This window comes from Polyodon spathula, unplaced genomic scaffold (genome assembly GCF_017654505.1).
Source record: "Polyodon spathula isolate WHYD16114869_AA unplaced genomic scaffold, ASM1765450v1 scaffolds_646, whole genome shotgun sequence".
NCBI classification, from domain to species: Eukaryota; Metazoa; Chordata; class Actinopteri; order Acipenseriformes; family Polyodontidae; genus Polyodon; species Polyodon spathula.
Window position 1 is genome coordinate 1289 of NW_024472135.1, and position 20435 is coordinate 21723.

Consider the following 20435-nt stretch of genomic DNA (forward strand, 5'->3'; position numbering starts at 1 on the left):
ACGTAACCTATCTAATGTATTTTAATGGGTATGAAAGCAATGCAATCTGTAGACTCTTAGATAGAAGCAAGTACAGTCAAATGTTTAAACATGCAACGTTTAATGAGCAGAAAACTGCAAACGCGATGCCTGAGCTGAGCATGCATTTAATAGGCGTCTTTGCCCGCATGTTTGCATACACCTCCGTTTGCGTTTGCAAGGATCTCACAGCGAGGGGGCGTGCCATAAAGCCGCGGTGTTTATCTTACATCTACGTCGGCACCGAAATCCGCCTCTTATTGGCCGGGTGGAGATGTCGGTCACAGAATGTGCGTCATTTCCGTTGTCAGGTGGCGCTGCTGCTATGGAAAGATGTGATCAGTGAGGATTTTCCTGATTGTTCGTTTCAGTAATACTGAAAACAACTTTAGAAATTTCACAGGGCACAGGTTTGGTGTTTTGTAAAAGGAAATCTCTTGCACCCAGTCTGAACACAGACCAGAAACGGCATGTCTGGATTGTAGAGGACATTTTTTTTTTTTTTTCGGCTGCATATTTGGTACAAGGTTAGTAGTTGTTGATTTTAGAACAGAGCTCGACTGAGTCCTGAATGTTGTGCTTGCAATATTACACATATTTTTTTTTTTATAAAGGGCCTATCCAGTTTGCGTGAAAGTATTTTAAATAGCTTTAAAAAAAAAAAAAAAAAAAAAAAAAAAAAAAAAAAAAAACTGAAGTTGTAGCTCTTTGTTTACACAAACTGCACGGAACTAAAAAATATTACGATAAAGGAACTTCGAGAAGAACTCGCCGGTCAGCAGTACATGAGGCTTTACCGGTCAGTGAAGTAGTCGAACAGTAAGTACCGGTCTGGAGTGATCGTACTGTGCCTAATAGTAAGTGCAGTTTGCAGAGCCTATTTTTGTCGTGTTTCTTTAAATCCGTTTTATTTCTAGTTTTTGTTGCACATTATTAATTTGCATGTGGCTGATTGAACAATTTTCTTTTCGGTCTATCCCTGCCAGGCTGTACCAAAGAGCAGTTTAACAATCTAATCCTATTCATTCACAAGGGGTTCGCAGTTGGACTCCATAACAAGGTGGGGGGTAAACATGGTAGTGTATGTTTACTGTGCTCTTAGTTTAGTCAACAAAGGATGCGTCGAAGACACTGTGATTGTCAACAATGCAGTCAAATCGGTCGCTACTGTAGAATTGAAGTCGTGTCTCCTCCTGCTTACAAAATAAATACAATGACAAAGTCTGAATTTTGTGGTCCTGTGACCCCTGGTTGACCGAAATCGCGACCTGTCGTTGGCCAGCACCCCCTGCTGTCAGAAAGCCTTTGTTTAATATGTAGTAGTAGGTTAGAATGTCTCTTAGCATTTGCTGATTTACAGATATGACTAGTGTCATTCATCAGTGGAAGAGTGCATTTCAGTTTGAGCCATTCCGGGGTTTAGGAGCTTAACTGGATACACCTGAGCTTGTTACACAATGGCCACGGGCCTAATTTCTAAATCACAAAATGGATCAAAATGCTATGCAGTCGTTATTTGACCCACAGGTACCAGATATAAAGTGTGCTCAATATTGGGTGAGGTGGTGTCACCAAAGAGGGATCAAATCAAACTTGTAACAGGCACTTGATAAAGTGCCCTTCTAAGTGACAGTGACATTTCAAGCTTTATGTTATGTATGCATTTAGCAATGCACACTCTTTCTATTTAGTGGAAAACATAAGTACACCATTGTTTGTATCAAAGCATGATTCATTACACAAGGTTTGGAAAATGTTAAACCAACATAGAATATTGGGCAGTACTGGGATCTGGTGTGCTGTGAGCTGGGCGCTGTGGCACAGATGCACAACATGCATTCAAGAATAGTTGAATGTTTACAGACACACATGCAAACAATTAAGCCTTATAATTGATTTACCAAATCTTAGCTAAATTCTAGTGAACCTGTCATTATATATTTAAGTTATTTTATTTTCTTCTAACTGAACCTGTAGGTTGTGTTTTGCAGATATTTTAGTGCATGCATATTTGCAAACTGAGTGGAGGTGGGTGATCTCATAGGAAAAAAAAAGGATTGGTCGAACACAGACATCCCACAGTTGTTGTTGTGTGTGTTCAGCTATTTTAAGAATGGGTTCTTTGAAGCAACTATGCAGTAGGAACGTTTTGGAATAGGGTTGAGTTGTCTTCTAACCTTGAAAAAATGTTCCACCTGCAGACATCAGATGACTGTAAAATACTTATAGCTCAGGCATCTATTTTTAACCATCACAGGTGGCCAGAGACTGCATAGCGTCTACTGAACTGTGATCTTTTGAGCTGAAAATACTGTAAAAAAAAAAAAATCTTTTTGCGAATACATGTAGTTTGTTTAATGTCTGCCTTTGAATCACAAAGTGTCGTCTTATTAGCAGTCGATGAAGTGTGTTAATAATAACTTTAATCTGACTGAGTTGCTGCACATCTGAAACGAGATGATTTGCCATCATATTCAGCTGTAATACCAGTCATCTACCATGCAATCTAATTTGCCACATGCTGCAACAAATTTCTTTTAAAAGTGCATTATTCCCTGTCAGTATGAAGCCGCTTGTAATTAAAGTAGACCGTATGTCATGCTTGTGGTGACAGGGATAGCATCTCAAATAAATACAAATTCCATTTGGCAGTCTGGGCATTCAAGACTTCTCTGAATCAAGATGTTAACATAGAATTGTTCCACTAAAGGGTTCATTGGCTTTAATTCCTTATTAGGTACATACTGTGTTTGTTTAGTTATCTTGGTAGAGCTGCATGATTTGTTTTAATGCAATCTAAATAAAAATGAGTAGTCCACATCTTACTTGTTTATTGCGTTTTCTTAAATATTTTTCATCACTCAAACATGTTTTAACCGTTCTCTTCATGCACTGTCTGATTCCGAAGGTGTTATTAATGTGTACTGATTTTGTTTGCGTTGGCACAGTCCTTTCTTTAAATTGTTGATAGTGTCATGTTCATTTTCATAAGGATGCATCTAACTAATGTCCACCATGCAAATATTGTTTGTTCCTATATTCCATATTCAGTGGTATTAACCTGCTGTTTTGATAAGTACAGTACCTGAACATTTCTTTGCTAGGCTTCAGTGCATTGTGTACATATGTGCTTCTGTCAAAAAAATGCTTTTGCATGCAAGTTCGTTTTCATGCTTTTACGATTTCTAGACACAGCTGTAATGTTAGGAATACTGTGTATGGTGGTATGTATGAGTCAACCAGCTTGCTATTAGATTATAGATACTGGAGATATTAACCCAACAATTCCTTCATCTCTGTTAAGACAGGCACTGGAAGGCATTGCTGAAAAATGCATATTTGGGACCTTGTTGTAATAAAAGCATATACTTTTATGGTGCTGTATCTACTGTGACTGTTCTGTATCATTATGACATTCTGCATTCTGCTAAAAAGTTTAACTGTTAAACAAGGTTTTTTGTGTCTGCCAATATCCACTCCTGACCAACAGCCAGCTGAGTTTATACAGAGAAAAGTGATTGGCACACTCTGAAGACCAGGGTTAATCACTGAATGTTGTATATTTTTTCTTCTTTTTCTTTCATGCATTTGCATTGTGATGGTGCCAAGTTTCAGTGTCCAGTTGACTTCAGTGCAGTTTCATGAGTTCACCCACATGCACACACCCTGTTTTATATTAATAAATAATTACTAATAATATCATGAGCTGTTTTTACACATCAACAAACTCCTAAATGCCGCCTTTTAAAAAAGTTTAAAGGCTCTGAAAGGGCAAGTGACACAAAACAAGCAACAATATGTGTGTGTGTTTTCTTTTCACATGAGGAAATCTGACATTTCATTTTGGTGACAAATAGCACTGTAGCTGCAGGGAGCCTCCAGGGAAAACGTGATTAATTGCAGTTAGCCACACGTTTCACTGTTTTGGGAACTACAAAATGCAGTGTAGTGATAAATTTAAAGAAAACCATCAAACATTTTTTTTTTTTTAAATAGCGAAATGTACTGTATTCTATATCCTGATGTTTATTCCTTGTGCATGCATTCAGCCACAAAACTCAACTGTCTTCAGATGACTCTATATATATATATATATATATATATATATATATATAAGCAATTATTTGGATTTGGTAGAAAGGGGCAATTGCATGAAAATAGTTGGTTCAGTGTCTTTGAATATTGTTACAGTTTAAGATAGAGAAACAGGACTGTAAAAAGCTGGTGATCCAGTGGATGCACATTGTAGTATTGTCACATTTCAGTTTCCAGGAAGTGATCGCACATTTACTTTAAATAATCACTTCAAAATAAGAGGAGATGCAGAGATTTTAAGTTTGCTGCTGTATGGACTTTAAAACTTTCAGCATTTCTGCAATCAAGTAGGCATTCAAGTCCTGGTAAATTAGCATGTGACCCACAGTATCCCATTTCAGTGCAGAATGACGTTAAATTCTTGTGAAGAGACACAACCTTTGTATTTAAAAAGGCAAGAGCTGCAAGTCGCACATTCCTGCTTGTTTGTTTTTTTTAACAGTGATGATGAACCACTGATTCTGAAGCTGAGCCATCTCTCTAAACCAGGTTAACAGTTTCCATTAAAAAAAAAAAAAAAAAAAAAAAAATTGCCACAAGTAGGTTACTAGTGTAGCACAAGAGAAAACATTTATTATTATTACTATTATTATTATTATTATTATTATTATAAAAGCCCCTTAATGGTAGAGCATGTAGCCACTTTGTTTCATTGAAGATCAGGTTTGGGCGTTTTCTGGGATCATTTGCACCATCATTCAACCCGTAAAGTTGTTAATTAACCTCCAATTGCCAAATAACCACAGGAAGCCTAGGCAATCCTTTCCCCGAAGGGGGAGGATGTAGACGCCTCCTGCTGCACACTTAGTGGGCTGGTCTGTAAAGTACTGCACATTGTACAGATTCCTCCTGCAAGAAAGCTTGTGCTACACTTTGGATTTGTGAATCACAGTGTTTGCGGTGCTGGGGTATTCTGGCATTTGCTAAGCTCTGTTCTGTTTCATTCAGAGCTGAAAGAGGATGTTAAAACGAAGGGGAACAGACAGAGGAGCTGGGGAAACATCAAGCAGAGCAGCTAAAGTTCTTTGTACTGGGATAGCCGGAAACAATGCCAAGAGAGCTGGACCCTTTATACTAGGTATGAATCTTGTTTTTGCCTATGTTATTTTTACACAGGTGCATGAATTTGTAAAAGTTAGGGCTCAACAGTAAAATGTATTTTCCTTTATACATTTTCACACCCTGCAGGTTCAAATGGCCCTGCTTTTAGTAGGCCATCTCATCAGGAATCCAGTTCTGATTGCTATCAATTCAAGTGTCTGGTTGACCTTACAGCTTGTGTTTTGATATTTCTTTATTATGTACTGCTGTTTTCAGGCTAAGTATATTCTACTGTAAGTGAGTCCGTGCCTGTGCTTTATACTTGCAGGACATCGTTTAGGTAACTCCCCTGTGCCAAGTATAGTTCAGTGTTTGGCAAGAAAAGACGGCACAGATGACTTTTATCAATTAAAGGTGAGTGCAGTTAATCTGTGCAATACTGTTACTGGCTCACAATTGTACATAACATACGGAATCAATATGATCTCTAACTGTGTGCCCTTATTTCTTTTTAAGATCCTCACCTTGGAAGAACGGGGTGAAAAGGGAGCAGAAACCCAAGAGGAACGCCAAGGAAAGATGCTGCTGCATACAGAGTACTCCCTGCTGTCTTTGCTTCACGATCAGGATGGTGTGGTCCATCATCATGGCCTCTTCCAGGTGAGAGAGTTTTAAAAATTCAGGTATGTGAATACGACAGCAGGTATCTGCGGTAGGGTTATTAGACAATTTCTAACTCATGAGTTAAAGCTTTATAAATAGGACGTTCTGTATCACGCCCCCAGCAGACTGCAATAATGGTACCTGTTGTGTAAACAGAGTGACTGAGAGACAATTGTCTGTGCCTTTTGTTGTTCGAGGCAAGCAATCAAATCATGTAAACTGCATGTTTCCTCGGGGCTCCTGCCACTCCCAGCCCCCCCAACTTGAGGTTATGTAATTCACTTCCATTAACTTGAACTGAACACTAACGCTGATTATGTTTTTGTTACCAGTGGTGTATATTAATTTAGGTGCACTTTGGGGTAATGTAGATGAGTTCTGTGCACATCTAACTGAGAAGCACCTTTTTTTTTTTTTTTTTTTTTTTTTTTTTTTTTTTTTCTTTTTGCAACTATTGCACAAGAGTCATTCTTGGTAGATAAGACAGCTATGTCATTACAGCACCCTGAGTTGCAGCAGTTTGCATTGAAGGTGACTCATTCCTTCTACTGTGTTTTTTTTTTAATTTATTTTTGTATTTCCTTATACAGGCCTATATTTTATTATTTCACACACAACTAGCATAGAAAGATATTTTGAAAAGCAGAGTAACATTGATAATTAGCTGGTTGAAATAAATAACCAGTAATTGCATTTTTTTTTTTTTTTGTTCTCAATGTATTTGGTGTATATTCTCAAGTCCGATTTAGATTTTTTCCTTCTTTTAATAGTACTTTTGGGATAGAGTTTTCCATTTAAAAAGATAGTGTGCTGCTCAAGTGTGTGGGTAGAGAGGAGGGATTGCAGAGTTAAACTTGAACTAATTGATTACATTTTAATGGTCAATCTCAAATCAATTGGGAGCGATTAAAGCTTAGGTGTATGAAACTAGTAGTGTGGACTAGTTTTAGTAATTCACAGTAGAGGTGTGATTCACTCCTAATCTATTTTAAACAATGGTTTTCTCTCAGCCGAGAGACTTGTTTGTTCAGTTCTCAGCAAGAAACATCCACTTGCAAGACTCAAATATCAGATGACACTTTTTGTTATGTCATTTAGCTACCAGATGTAAGATAAAAAAACTTAAAACGATAATTGGAAATAATGGGTCTCCCACTTCACGTGGACTGTTCATATTCACACCTGGTAGTGATAAGGAAATATGAATACTGTGTGGACCTGAATTATCACATTCATGGACAGAGCTGAAGTGATGAAAGTAATGTCTTTGCAGGACCGAGCCTACGAGATTGTAGAAGATCACGAAGCCAACAAGCTGGTCCGGAAAATGAAGAAGAGGATCTGTTTAGTTTTGGATTGTCTTTGCGCTCATGATTTTAGCGACAAAACTGCAGACCTCATTAACCTCCAGCATTATGTTATAAAAGAGAAGAGGCTGAGTGAGAGGGAAACTATTGTAATATTCTATGACGTTGCACGAGTTGTGGAAGCTTTGCATAAGGTATTAACAATTTTTTTAATCCAATTTATATCTCCTGAGCCCTTATTTGATAACCACAGTATGTAGGCTTTGATTTCAGCTTCTACGTGTAAATTATGTACACTGTTTTTGTTGCAAAGCATACTGTGTTATAAGTGGAATAGAGGGCCGTGTCAGGGTATTAATGTAGCAAATGTTACATTGGGAGATTCACAAAAAGCCAGTACCTTGCATGAAATAACATTGATTAACTTGGTGTATATTGCGAATGTCTTTGGGGATGATAGATTTATGACATGTTAAAGCTCTCATATTTCATTCATTGTTGTTCTGTTTTTTTTGTTCAGCTTTTCTTGTAATCAGAAAAGAAACATTTTTTCTTGTGTTGCAGAAAAATATTGTGCACAGGGACTTGAAGCTGGGAAACATGGTGCTAAATAAAAGGTAGGTTTTCAGTCCACATTTGCCTTTGCAGACATTGAGAAATCATGTAGGTATCATACAGAAGATCATTTAAAAAGGCAAGAGCTGCAAGTCACACATTCCTGCTTCAGTCACATAGAGTAACTGAGTTTTTTTTTGTTTTTGGAAAATTTAAAGGATAATCAGAAACACGTTGCATTGGATCATTTCTAAAATCTGTTTAGAAAAAATAAATAAATTGGTTTTAAAAATACAGGAAAATCTGGATTGGAATCAGTCAGTCATCTTGATTCATAGAGATGAGAAGTTCAGTAACAAATATGCATATTCTGTTTTATAATTGATGTTAAGCCAGGCATGCTGAAATAGTTTTTAGGATAAATTTGATGGGCATTTCGCGGTCATTGGAATATATATATATATATATATATATATATATATATATATATATATATATATATATATTTCATGTAGTTGCATTAAGTTTAGTACCACCTTTTTAACATGGTGCAGTCAAACGCTGGAGATTTAAGCATCTGTGTAAATCTTGCTGGATTACCAAGAAATTTATTCACAGCTAGATGAGAAACCCACTAGTTAATCATAGAGGATTCCTTTGTCATTTACTCTGAACAGAAACAACTCAGTGGCCTAATATGATAGAAAAAGCCAAGATCAGAAAGATTAAGTAGAGTACAGTGTCATGCATATGGATGGAGCCACAAAACTACAGAAATGAGATGACAACGAAATGTGATTGTAAAGAAGCTCAGAACAATGATTTTATTGTGTGGTAAGACATGTCATCCCAAAATTGGAGTGTATTACTTGTTGGATTAATTTCTGGTTATTCAAAGCATGCATGTTGAATCATGACCAAAGCCCTGTTTTTTTTTTTTTTTCTTTTTTTTTATACATTTTTCTAAGTGTTTTGTGAAAGCAGTCAAATCGGTTGTAGAACACTCAGTTCCTAAGGAAACAATAGGCTGCTGCCAGGATAGAACCATCGCTAAGGGATGAGTCATCCAGAGCAAATGTTGCTGACGCAAGTCACTGTTTACTTTCTTATAGTATTTATATGAACCTGGTTGGGGCAGGAATACGGACAGCCACTCTTGGGAACAAAAACCAAATCGTTTTGCCTTTTTTGACGATCCCATTTAAAAGTTGCGCAATTCCTTTTTCATCTGCAGTGTTATTAAAGTCTAGCACAGAAATAGATTTTCAGGATTGACTGAAATGGAGTTTTCATGTAGACTGAGATGGGAAATCACCAAGAACTCGCAGTCATATGACACGACATCCTGTAGGATTATACCTCTTGAGTAATTCATGATCGCTCCTGACCCCCCCCCCCCCCCCCCCCCCCCCCCCACCCACCCCACACACACTCTGTTATCCGCTCTAAATTGACACTTTATACTGCCTTTCTGGTGTTTGAGGCGGCACCTCTAAATCTCGTGGTGATTAGTAACACTTGTGATTGTGGTTATTCAAGTGTTACAGAATAAAGCAGGGACATTGCAAACAAATTTGTAGCCACATATTATAGTTTCCCCAGTATTCGTCTGAATATACATGATACATTGGGTTAGAATGGGAAATAAATAGGATTTGTTGCCTGGATTTGTGAGTGTAAATCAGAAGGTCAAATTTGTATTTTCCGTACTAGTGAAAAGGTTAATGTTGTACTAGTATTTTGATCAAGGCAATGAAATAAGGGCACGCAGTGGCTTTTTGTAAATTTGATGTACCAAACCTGTATGAAAAGAAATGAATAATTATCAGGTGTTTTAAAGCATCGAAAGTCTCAGTCCATTGGGTAGGTTGGAGTGTAAATCCTAATGTATGAGGTAATGTTTACGTGGTATATTTAAAGCGTGTTCTTTACATATTAAACACAGTATGCTGAGGGGCAGTTTTATTTTTTTATTTGACCGGTTGCTTGCATCACTGAATGGAAGGTTTCTCATGGACTGAGCCTTTCACTTCTCTCTACTGTATTTTAAACCTTGATTAAGCATAGGGATGTTGGGGTTTATGGTTTCCTGTCGTCTGTGTAAAGCGAGTGGGTTGCACATTAGAAAAACGGTACAAAAGTGTGTTCCCATGCCACTATTTCAGCTAGACAGAGCAGTCTGCATTAGCTGAGCAGATTTGTTATTTCAATGCTGTTTATTTTAGCTGTTGATAAATATTTTAGTATTCTGCATTTGAAGTTATGTATATAATATCAATAAATAAAAGTGTGTAATAGTAAACTAAGTTAAATAGAATAAAATAACCTTTTGAGGCCTCCTGATTACAAGTAAGAGGAACATTGCCAGTGACTGTGCTGCATTTGCTTGCAGTTCAGTGGGATTGTCTAACCACTGGCATTTTGATATATTCTGATGATTTATAAATCGAATCTCTCGCGTAGTGGTCTACATAAAGATCCGTTTTAATATTCTTTTTGTGGCTTTTTCCGATCATCCCATTTCCTGCTGGAAACATCTGATTTAGTATTCTCAAATTCCCTGTGGAGTTGCAGAAACTTATTTTGCAGATGATCAGAGGTTTGATACTGTATTTGGATAAATTGAATAATTTTTTTTTTCTTTTGTAAATTTGGTCCTGTTTATCTTTTAATTATTTGGTCACTCATTTATTTTCGGTTGAACATTATTGCTGCAGAATCCGAAGACCTAATGTTTGAATGAACTTCTTAATCAATGAACCGTGACGTGCTATCCTTCTAAAAACCTCATGTTATTAATACTCACTTTATATCATTGAATGATTAGTCATAAGGCATTTGTTCAACTGAATCCATATCTTGACTCATTTGTTTATTAATGTGGGATTGTTTCTTTTGTGTAATGATTGAGTGATGTTTCCATAGCTCATTATTGAGAGGAGGAACAAAAGAGCTTTTGTTTTGTTTTTTAGAATGGAGTCCTACCAAATTTGTATTAATGTTTTCTATATTTGTTATACAGTATACTCCCGTTAATCCATGCAGATTGGGACCGATTTGAGCCCGAATTAGTGGAAAACACTGATTAGCCAAAATTTGAGTTTACTATTTGAGAAATCCCTGTGCTATTAATTAAACTCCAGAAATGCAATAATACAAATAAAATATAATGTCCCACCAATTGTCAAAATATATACTGTACATAATCTGAGTTGTTCAGAGGCAGAGAGAGCTGGTTTTAAAGTCACTGATCTTGCTTTCATAACTGCTCTTCATATTCAGACTTCCAGGCTAAGAGTCTTAATCTGCTTTCTGCTCACTTGTCACTGGTTTCAGTAACTACAATACAGTACTGTACATTGGCTTGCACTATACTGTACTCAATTTAATTGAATTCAATTAAATGGTGACTGTCCGCCTCCGCACTGATACGCTGATTTCCACACTAATAAAGAGTGTGAATACCCACTTCCACATTGATCTGATGATTTCTGCACCAATACATTTCGATAATGTACTGTATTAAATCGCACAGATTATTGAAACGCAGATTAACAGGAGTCTACTATACTATCAGTTGCTGGGGCTGCCAGACTGTTGTCTTGCACACCAACGTACAAGTAAGGCATCAGTACTCGCAGTGTTGATTTATGCCGTTGTCTGATGGTCTGTTTTTTTTTATGAAAATACACCGCATGTACTACAAACAGATAACTTTGTAACCTCTGCTGTTCCAAGAAAATGTGGATCGAGATGTTCCCTTGTGTACAGTTATATAAGTAATGCTCCAGGAGAAAGACTGGATTTAACTAGCACAGTGATTCACTGACGTTTAGTGCCAATTATAGAGCAGGTTTTTATTTTCCCCGTTGTGCATCAATAAACCTTTTGTTTCCAGCCTGTGGCATCTGGCTACGTTACGAAGTACTATGTTGCATTAAAAACACAAATGTAATTCCTGGGATTTACATACATTGAATCTTTCCTACTGGTGCATAAAACCTTTTTATATTATATATGACTGCCTATTGCATTACTAATATATGGTGTGACTCACTCCTGTGTACATATTGCAGACATAGTTGCATCCATAAATCCAAGCTTGGCTCTCTGTAGTCTTTTTATTTGATCTGTTTAAATACAATGTACTAAAATGTCAAGGTTTTAAGGGACATGCAGTGAGTGTTTATACTAACTTGACCTGCAGAAAGACTCCCTATACACTTTTCTGCAGGCTCAGAGGAAAATGGACTGTAGATCAGGAGTATTACTATTGAACATCTATACAGATAGACTGGTATGGGAATTGTGGAACCATTCAGTTGTATGTCAAATTCTGTAAAGCATCATTGTCTCCTTAAATTACTCATCTTTTAAAAGCGCCTGACTTCTAGCAGGGTACTAACGATAACATAAATAGTGCTGGTTAGGTTTTACTAGTAAAATGCTGACAGATGACTGTTTTTTAAACTGCAGTGTCATGGAACGTTGCATACAGTATTGGGATGAAGAAAGAGTTCTTAGTTGACAGATTTCAGTGATTGGATTAATCTACAAACTGGTGGTACAGGGTGTAAGAAAGTTTTAGAACATTTGTTAGGATGAAGTGAACTATGCACTTGTATTTTAACTACCTGAACTCATTCCACCTGTGGTTTAATTATTCCTGTATTTTATATTTGTTTCCTAGGACTCACAGAATAACAATAACCAATTTCTGCTTGGGGAAACACCTGGTTAGTGAGGACGACCTTCTCAAAGACCAGCGGGGAAGCCCTGCATATATCAGCCCAGATGTCCTCAGTGGTAAGGGAATAGATTCTATTACATGCTACAGTACTAATGGGTCTTCATATTGAAACTCATTCTAAAAGTGTTTTTAGCAAGGGTTTGACATCTATAAATGCATTTGTTTTAAAAGATAGCCTTTTAGGTTTCCTGTTTTCTGGTGGATAATCTTATCTTTTAGAATGATCTAAAAAGGTTAAGTAATAGTGGCTGGCCGTATCAGCCGCTGAGTTCTTAATTTTGGTCTTTGAAAGCATCCTCTCCTAAAGGATTTGAGGAAAGTAAATTTGATTTAAAAGGTGCAAAAATAAGATTGTTTTGCAAAGCATATCTTCACAAAGGAGGTTTGGTAGTAATACATATTGCTGCTGTGACTCATTAAGTGAGTCACTAAGGAAACAACTTTTAAATCCCTTTTGTTTTTCAGAAGTTGGCCATGATCTTCAACCTTGAGCACATTTCTTCTCTTGCCATTCAATGAATGACTCATATTTCTTTAAAATATGTTAAATGCATGCACATTTTCAGAGCTTGAGCACTACAGAAATGCAAACGCATTCTACTTTCTAAGGAAATAACCATGCCTACAACAATTGCATTTAAAGGGGGTGAAAAATAAATGTTTCCAGCTGTGTAAATGTTTGAAATATGGTATTTTAGCAAAACCCTGCTTAAGAATGTGATTGTGGCAGATTGTATATTCAGAATACTAAATTATAATTTCAGTTTTGTTCCCTCTTAACAATCAAGTCTGCAGTACTTAAGGGCCACCTAGGGTCTGTGACTCATTTATGCTGATGAACATGCATGATGTGGATTTGGATATTAATGACAAAGGCGTAATACCAGTTTTGTGCATAACACGTTGCACCATACCTCATGTTAGCACCCCTCCTTCTATATTTTTGCTATAATGAGACATCAATTGGAGTGCATACTGCAGATCTGCTTTGCATTCTGACAAATTTAACATTAAATATTGCACCACGATACGAGAGGATGGGTCTGGAATTTTCAATGAACCTTGCTGAATCTCAATAGAGCTTACAAAAATCCCAGTGGAAAAGAACTGAAGGGTTCGATAAAGAAAAGGGTGTGGCTCTACTGTTTTCATACTGGACTTGACAGCTTACTTTTAACTGCGTTTTTGTTTCTCTCTCCATTTATTAGGTCGGCCGTACCGTGGGAAGCCAAGCGATATGTGGGCTCTAGGAGTTGTGCTGTTCACCATGCTGTATGGGCAGTTTCCATTTTATGACAGCATACCTCAGGAGCTGTTCCGGAAAATTAAGGCAGCAGAGTACACCATCCCAGAGTACGTAAATGTGGATCCTTTTGTTCATAACAATGCTGTGCCAGTGATGTGAAGTTAAGAGCTGTTTACCAGTATTTTCAGCTGAACCTTTGCAATAGTAGTATGGTAATGCAATACAAAGATATTATACTATGCATACTAAGGCAAAAAAAAAAAAAAAGGTTCAGAATTACTATTGACTTAAGGTTACTTGTTTTCCTGTTTATTTACTTAGTTTTATTTGTTTATGTTTTTAAGTTGGTACAGAAGATATAGCTGTTGCTGTATATGTATATAACGGTTTGTATTTCCATGGTAGGGATGGTCGTGTTTCAGAGAACACTGTGTGTCTTATCCGGAAACTCCTGGTCCTTGACCCACAGCAGAGGCAGACTGCATCGGAGGTGCTGGATTCTCTCAGTGGCATTATCTCATCATGGTAAGCATTTTTATAGGTGAGAATTATTTGGGATATTCAAAGGGTTCAGTGAAGATCCTAAGCAGTAAACCTTTTTTTTTTTTTTTTTTTTGGTCTCTCTTTTGTCACATTTTGTAGGCAGTCGATGTCTTCACTCAGTGGTCCACTGCAGGTAGTGCCGGATATTGATGACCAGGCAAATCCTTTAGAACATCCACAAGAGGTAAAATATCGAGTCCAGCAGCTGTCTGATACCCAGCGACACCATCTAGTGGTAGATAGGGGGGAAACAAAAAGCACATTTTAAATGTCTGAAAATGTACCATCCCACAGATTGATCAACCATAGTTGTGATTCTGACCACAACGCAGTTTAGGCATATTCTATAATATTGCGGGATGTGGAAAAAGTTGTTTTTTGGTTGACTTCACAGGCATGCAAGGTGAATATAAACTATTTAACTCTTTCAAACTTATTTGGGCGCTACGTTTATCAACTGATTTGTAGAATACCGAACCCTCAGGACAGGCAAAGGTTAACCAGTTATTTTGTGCTTTCTTCCAGGGAAAGCTGACAGAAGAGTCTTCACAGTACGAATTCGAGAACTACATGAGACAGCAGTTGATGCTGGCAGAAGAAAAGAACACTATTCATGAAGCCAAGAACTTTATGCCCAAGCGGCAGTTTGGCAACATCCCGCCCGTGCGGCGACTTGGACATGATGCCCAGCCTGTGAGCCCTTTGGACGCTGCCCTCCTTGCTCAGCGATATTTGCGAAAGTAAGCCATTGGCATGTAGCAGCAGCACAAGTGCGACTTTCTCTATTCTCGGATTCACCGATGTACTGAAAATCCAGAGCAGTACTGTGTTATGCCATACAGAATTATGTAGCAATCCACCCCAGCTCTATTGAGGATTTGATTCTGATTCGATGATCCCCTTTCGTTTTGTGAAATACTATACAGTAGATCTGCCTTTGTATTGACTTAATCTAGATTACTTCTTTTTAATTGTGACTTTTAAATCTACCTCTCCATCTTTTTAACAATGACGCAGTCCCTCACTTCAGGAATGGTGACTCAGAACAGATAGTGTCAAGGTTGACAAAGCATTATCTTTGGTGCATATTGTAGTATGGAGGGTTTGGCTGGAAACGGTCTCTCCATATGATCTGAATAAGCTTACTCATCTGTTTAATTAAAGGTAGCATTTTTGTTTCTGGTTTATTGGCAAACCATGTTTTAAAGATTCTATAAAAAAAAAAAAAAAAAAAAAAAAGCCCAATAAAAATTCTTACATTATGACTTGCCATACATGTTTAAATACCAAATGCTGCTATATCTGAATAATATATATATATATATATATATATATATATATATATATATATATATATATATATATATATATATATATTCTGAATACAGGCAGCAGGCAGCTATCTTCAAATGAAGTGCAAGGAATTAAACCGAATTATGCCAAGTTAAAGCTCCCATTTGGTGGTTTAAAAAACCCTCTGAAAGGCTATAATTTATTAAACCTATGTTTTAGATATATTTTATAGTTCTAGATTTATTCGCCATTGTGAATTCTGAGTCTACCATGGAGATAGCTTCTTTAAATGCATGTTTGCCAAGAATAGTATATTCATTCATTCATTCATTCTGTGAACTTATTTTTCTTTTCTTTTTTAATCTATGTTTCATTTGTTTTAAACATGTTTTCCCTTGTAACACATTTACATAAGTTTGTCTTACCTGTTTCTATCGTCTTGGTACAGATCTAGTAGTATATAAATGTGAAAACTAAAATCCCCTGAATAGGGTGATGCTATTAGGTTGGACTGCGAAGTCTAAAGTACTTTACTGATCTTCTTTTTACCCATAATATTTTTTTATTATTATTCTTTGGGATGGGACCCCACATGCATGGTTTGAAGTATTTTCTTGGCATTTGCCAACTAGTATTGTCAATCCCCTTTTTTATGTAACAAAGGTAAGCAATTATTGCACAGCTTATCCTACTGAATAAAAATAATAATCATTAAAAACGAAAGATACAGCTTACCAGAAAATAATCTATTAAATCATGTTAGGGATTGCTGGAGTTGAATAAAGCTCTGCTGACAGTCTTAACAATTATGCGTTTAGTAGTTATAATCCTATCAAAGAGAACTTAAAACTAAAATATGAGGCTGTCTGCAAGAAAGGACCTCTCCCCAAACCAAACAAGTGTATTTAGTGCTTTCTTTTCTAAAGAAACAAATGTTTTGCTTTTTTTTTATAAACAAAAAATTAAATTTAAAAAAAAGAAAGAGAATAATATTTAAAACATATAACCAGGTAACACTATTAAAATATTTAGTTGTGCAGTGTTTAAAAAACAAGCTGTGGAGGAAAATGTTTTGTTTCTTTTTTGTGAATTTTTGAATGCCTTTCTTGCCACTTTTTTGTAAGTATCGTATAGCTAGAATGAACCCTCATGCCCTATGTGATCTAGAGTCATTTCAACCCTTTCAGGTCTTTAATGGAGAGTCTTAATGCCAACACAAGAGCCCTGGAGTCTGTCATTACGATTTCTCCGAGACTCCCACACACTCCTTGCTGTAATCCACACACACATTTGAATAGCAATTTAGAAAACCCTTTACCTCATACACTTGGACGTTTGAAATGTTTTCTTGCGAAATGCTAACACTTTGTAAGCTCACATGCTTTTTTTTTCATTAAGTTTTCATACAGAAGATCACGTGTAAAATACTTTGCAATTTAAGAGCCACAAATGTTGGTTTATACATTTTACTGTAAAAAACTGACTGAACTGATCAATTTGGTATAGCCTACATAAAGTCTAAAACCATTAGATTATTTTATTCCATGCATTTGACAGCTGATCTCTGTTAGCCTTGGTTCACAGTGCCTGATTCCTAGGTTAAATCACATGTCTGAATCCTAGCAAAAACTTATTTGTTTCTGGAGTAAACATATTTTGACATAGCAAGATACAACAACACTGTAAAGCTGTGCCACAAAATGATTGAATTAAGCTATACAGAATACGGGATTGAATTTCTGAATAAAGATATTTCTATTGCAAGCATTTTTACAAATACATTTTATGTTGCACTGATGGTTACCAAAGCAGAGCTACAGCTAGCTGTTAAAATATATTTGCCATTATTTAGCAATTTAAAAAAAAAAAAAAAAAAAAAAAAACCTCTATTTTTTCAACGTGTATATTTTAGATTTGCCACAAACTTTTTTTTTGTGCTTTTTAAAATATGCAGTATATCATGTCTTGCAATTTAATTTTGAAATCTGCTTTTTAGTCGTATTTTAATACAGCAATTGGTCCGAGTGGTATGTTCAGTAAAGTACATTTTAAAAACATGTTTTTTAAAAATTAATAAATACACCTAAAACAAATAAACTTAACAGAAATCAGGTGAATTTCAAGGGGTGCGGCTATTGTGCATAGTAGCGTTTTTCACAGCATGAAACCCAGCATTGGTGTTGAGTTCAGTGTAAGATGGGGGCTTAGCATGTTGATTCGCAAGACACACTAAAGGAAGTGTATCAAAAATAAACCATAGTACTGGATAAATGTTATAAAAGTATTTTTTAGGAATCTTCTAAACAGTTGTGTGTGTGTGTGTTTTTAACTGGAAAAGCGATAGTGGTGCAGGATCAGTTTTAAAAATAAATTTAAAAAAAAGTAATAATATAAAGGCATTGTGTTTGAGGGCTGCTTGGTTGTGTGTTAAACAATAAATAATCGTTGTAAAAAAAAAAAAAAAATTCAAGAATCAAATTTGTATAAAAGACATATTTTTGTACTTCATCAAATCTTTACATGCATGTCTGCAATAAAAAAAATATGGTAGAGAAATTGGAATTGGTTTTCACTTTTATTGCATATTTGTTTAATCAATTGTCTTAACTATATTCTTTTACAACTTCTGGGGATAGTTTTTTTGTATTTTTAGAAAAACATGAGCTGTTAAGGTACGGTTCAAAGATTTTTTTACACAAGATTGCACAAGTTATCATTTCATGTGAAAACAGTTTGTCATTTAAAATTCTGGCATATTCACAATATTTAAGGCAAACCCTTAACTGTTTGTACTATGTTGAGGTCTTGAGAATCCAGTAATACATGCACACCCTTATACAATATACACAAAGAGTTCACAGTAAAAAGTGAAAAAAAAGATTTCATTTAGAAATGATCTAATAATAATTAGCATTTCCTTCTGAGTACAGCAGATGGAGCTGCATGCTATAGTTGTAATGAAAAGCTGAAAAGCAGCATGCAGTTTTGCATTTGGACAGCAGAGGGCAGCACGTGTTGTGATTTCACTTCATGGTGTGTTCTAGTGGAGATCATATTCCTCGGTAACTTCAAGCAGTTGATCACAAATTACGAGGTTATCATAAATGTCTTGCAGCTTTTGCACTATATTCAGAATAAAAGGTATATTATAAATATACTAGAAAGTTTACTTTCTGTTCAAGCATGCTAGTTATTAGCAGTGTGCATCTAAGCTGTGTGAATCATTTTGATCCTGGTGTGAAAGCCATTCATTTGCATGCTCTGCTTGGTTGGAGGAATTTGAAGCTCAATGTTTATGGGTGTTTAGTAAGGATGAGTAAACCAGCTGTGTGTCTGCAGTCTGGCTTTAAATTCAATCCTGATTATTTCACCATAGTTGTGTCAGGATAAATTATACAGCATCTCAATACCGGTGTGCTGTAATTTTTTTCCAGCATGCTTTACGTTGGATGGGGGAATAATGGCCTGTTTGCTCAATTTTATACACACACACAGTTTTTAAGACTTGTCTAAACCTTTTCAATCAGCACTGTAGAGCTGTGCAATAATGACAACACATCTGCCATAGTTCTACATCATTTGATATCAATTAATACAATTAAATATTTTTAAAGCAATAATTGATCAATACTAAACAATATTTGGCTGTGTGGAAATCGGCAAACTTTTAGCCTTACCGACAGGATAGCGTCCAACACTGCCCTCTCCATCCACACTATGCTATATAGCTGTAAATTGTCTAGCATGTTTTGAGTAGGTTTTTGACTAAGGCCTGTTTTCACAAAGCAGTCACTGCAGTGCTGTGTTTGCATAATTCAAGTCACAAATGAAACTCTGAGATTCACAACATAGCCACAGGTCCACATAACAAAATGTAATAATGTTTTCATGGCGGGGGTGAGCTAGCTCAGGTGGTAGAACATGGGACTCTGATTCCCAGCTTAGATGCATGTGTTTTCCTTTCATTTTCAACGACTGCCCTTTTTAAAAGACTCAATGTGTCACATTGGTCAAGGGTAAAAGTAATAATATAAAGAGATTGACATAAGGTCTTATAAGCAATGGTAGAGACTTGCTTGAAGCCAGGTGGTGCAGTGTGATAATTTGCTAGCATGCTATGCTGTTTCTCCTAGAGGACTGGGTTCAAGTACAGCTGATTCCTTTATTTTCAAATAATTGCATAATTTCATATATAGACAATGATAAAGGAAGCTCTTCTGTGGAAGTGCAATGGGCTTGTTCATTGGTATACTTTGCTGCACTCCTTAAAGTGCTGGGTTCAAATCCAGTGGATTCTTTCCTTTTATTTTCAATGAATTGGTTAATTGACCTTAAAGTCAATGTTGAACACAACTTTCCTGTGGGAGCTGGTGGCATAGTGGGCTAACCCCATGGCTGCTTCTCTCTGAAGACAGTGGTTCAAATCCAGCTCCTGGAGGTGAGTTCCTGAGGTAAGTAATAATGTTGAATGTAATAAATGATGTTGGTTGTGTTTCCACAGATGGAGGAAAGGGAGAAAACCAGATAAAGGGAGAGGGGCCAGACCCTTCCTGAGTGGGAGGAGAGAGAAAAAAAAAACACAAATCAAAAATACCCACGCCTCACAATAAATGCATCCCTTTTTTTTTTGCCTTTATAAAGGCATGGGTTTTTTTTTTGAAAAAAAAAAACTAAGTGTAATTCTTTACCCTTCCTCATCTCAGGAAGTAACATCCCCTCTTCCATTCTCCTCCCAGGCAGGGGGGGCCAGACCCCCCCCTTTTATCTTCTTCCTTTCTCCTTCAGAGGGAAGGTCTTCTCCTTTTCCTCCATCTGTGGAAACACAACCAACTTTGTTAGTTACATCCAACATTATTACTTACCTCACAAACTCCCCTCCACAAGCTAGATTTGAACCACTGTCTTCAAGGAGAGGCAGCCATGG

The 20435-nt window shown here is 36.5% G+C and overlaps 1 protein-coding gene across 2 annotated transcripts; it reads left to right on the plus strand.

Annotated features, from left to right (window-relative positions):
- Nucleotides 1–316: 316 nt before the first annotated feature.
- stk40 (serine/threonine kinase 40) lies at nucleotides 317–16454 on the plus strand. 2 transcript variants are annotated; one of them, XM_041240655.1, is made up of 11 exons: nucleotides 317–545; nucleotides 5062–5191; nucleotides 5483–5568; nucleotides 5671–5814; nucleotides 7091–7318; nucleotides 7689–7741; nucleotides 12370–12485; nucleotides 13638–13782; nucleotides 14081–14200; nucleotides 14318–14402; nucleotides 14744–16454. In XM_041240655.1, exons 2-11 carry the CDS (start codon nucleotides 5074–5076, stop codon nucleotides 14960–14962), a joined length of 1314 nt encoding a protein of 437 aa, XP_041096589.1. In that variant the 5' UTR covers nucleotides 317–545; nucleotides 5062–5073; the 3' UTR covers nucleotides 14963–16454. The 2 variants fall into 2 exon arrangements, with proteins under 2 accessions (XP_041096589.1, XP_041096590.1); XM_041240656.1 differs by lacking the exon at nucleotides 317–545 and adding an exon at nucleotides 557–837.
- Nucleotides 16455–20435: the final 3981 nt, after the last annotated feature.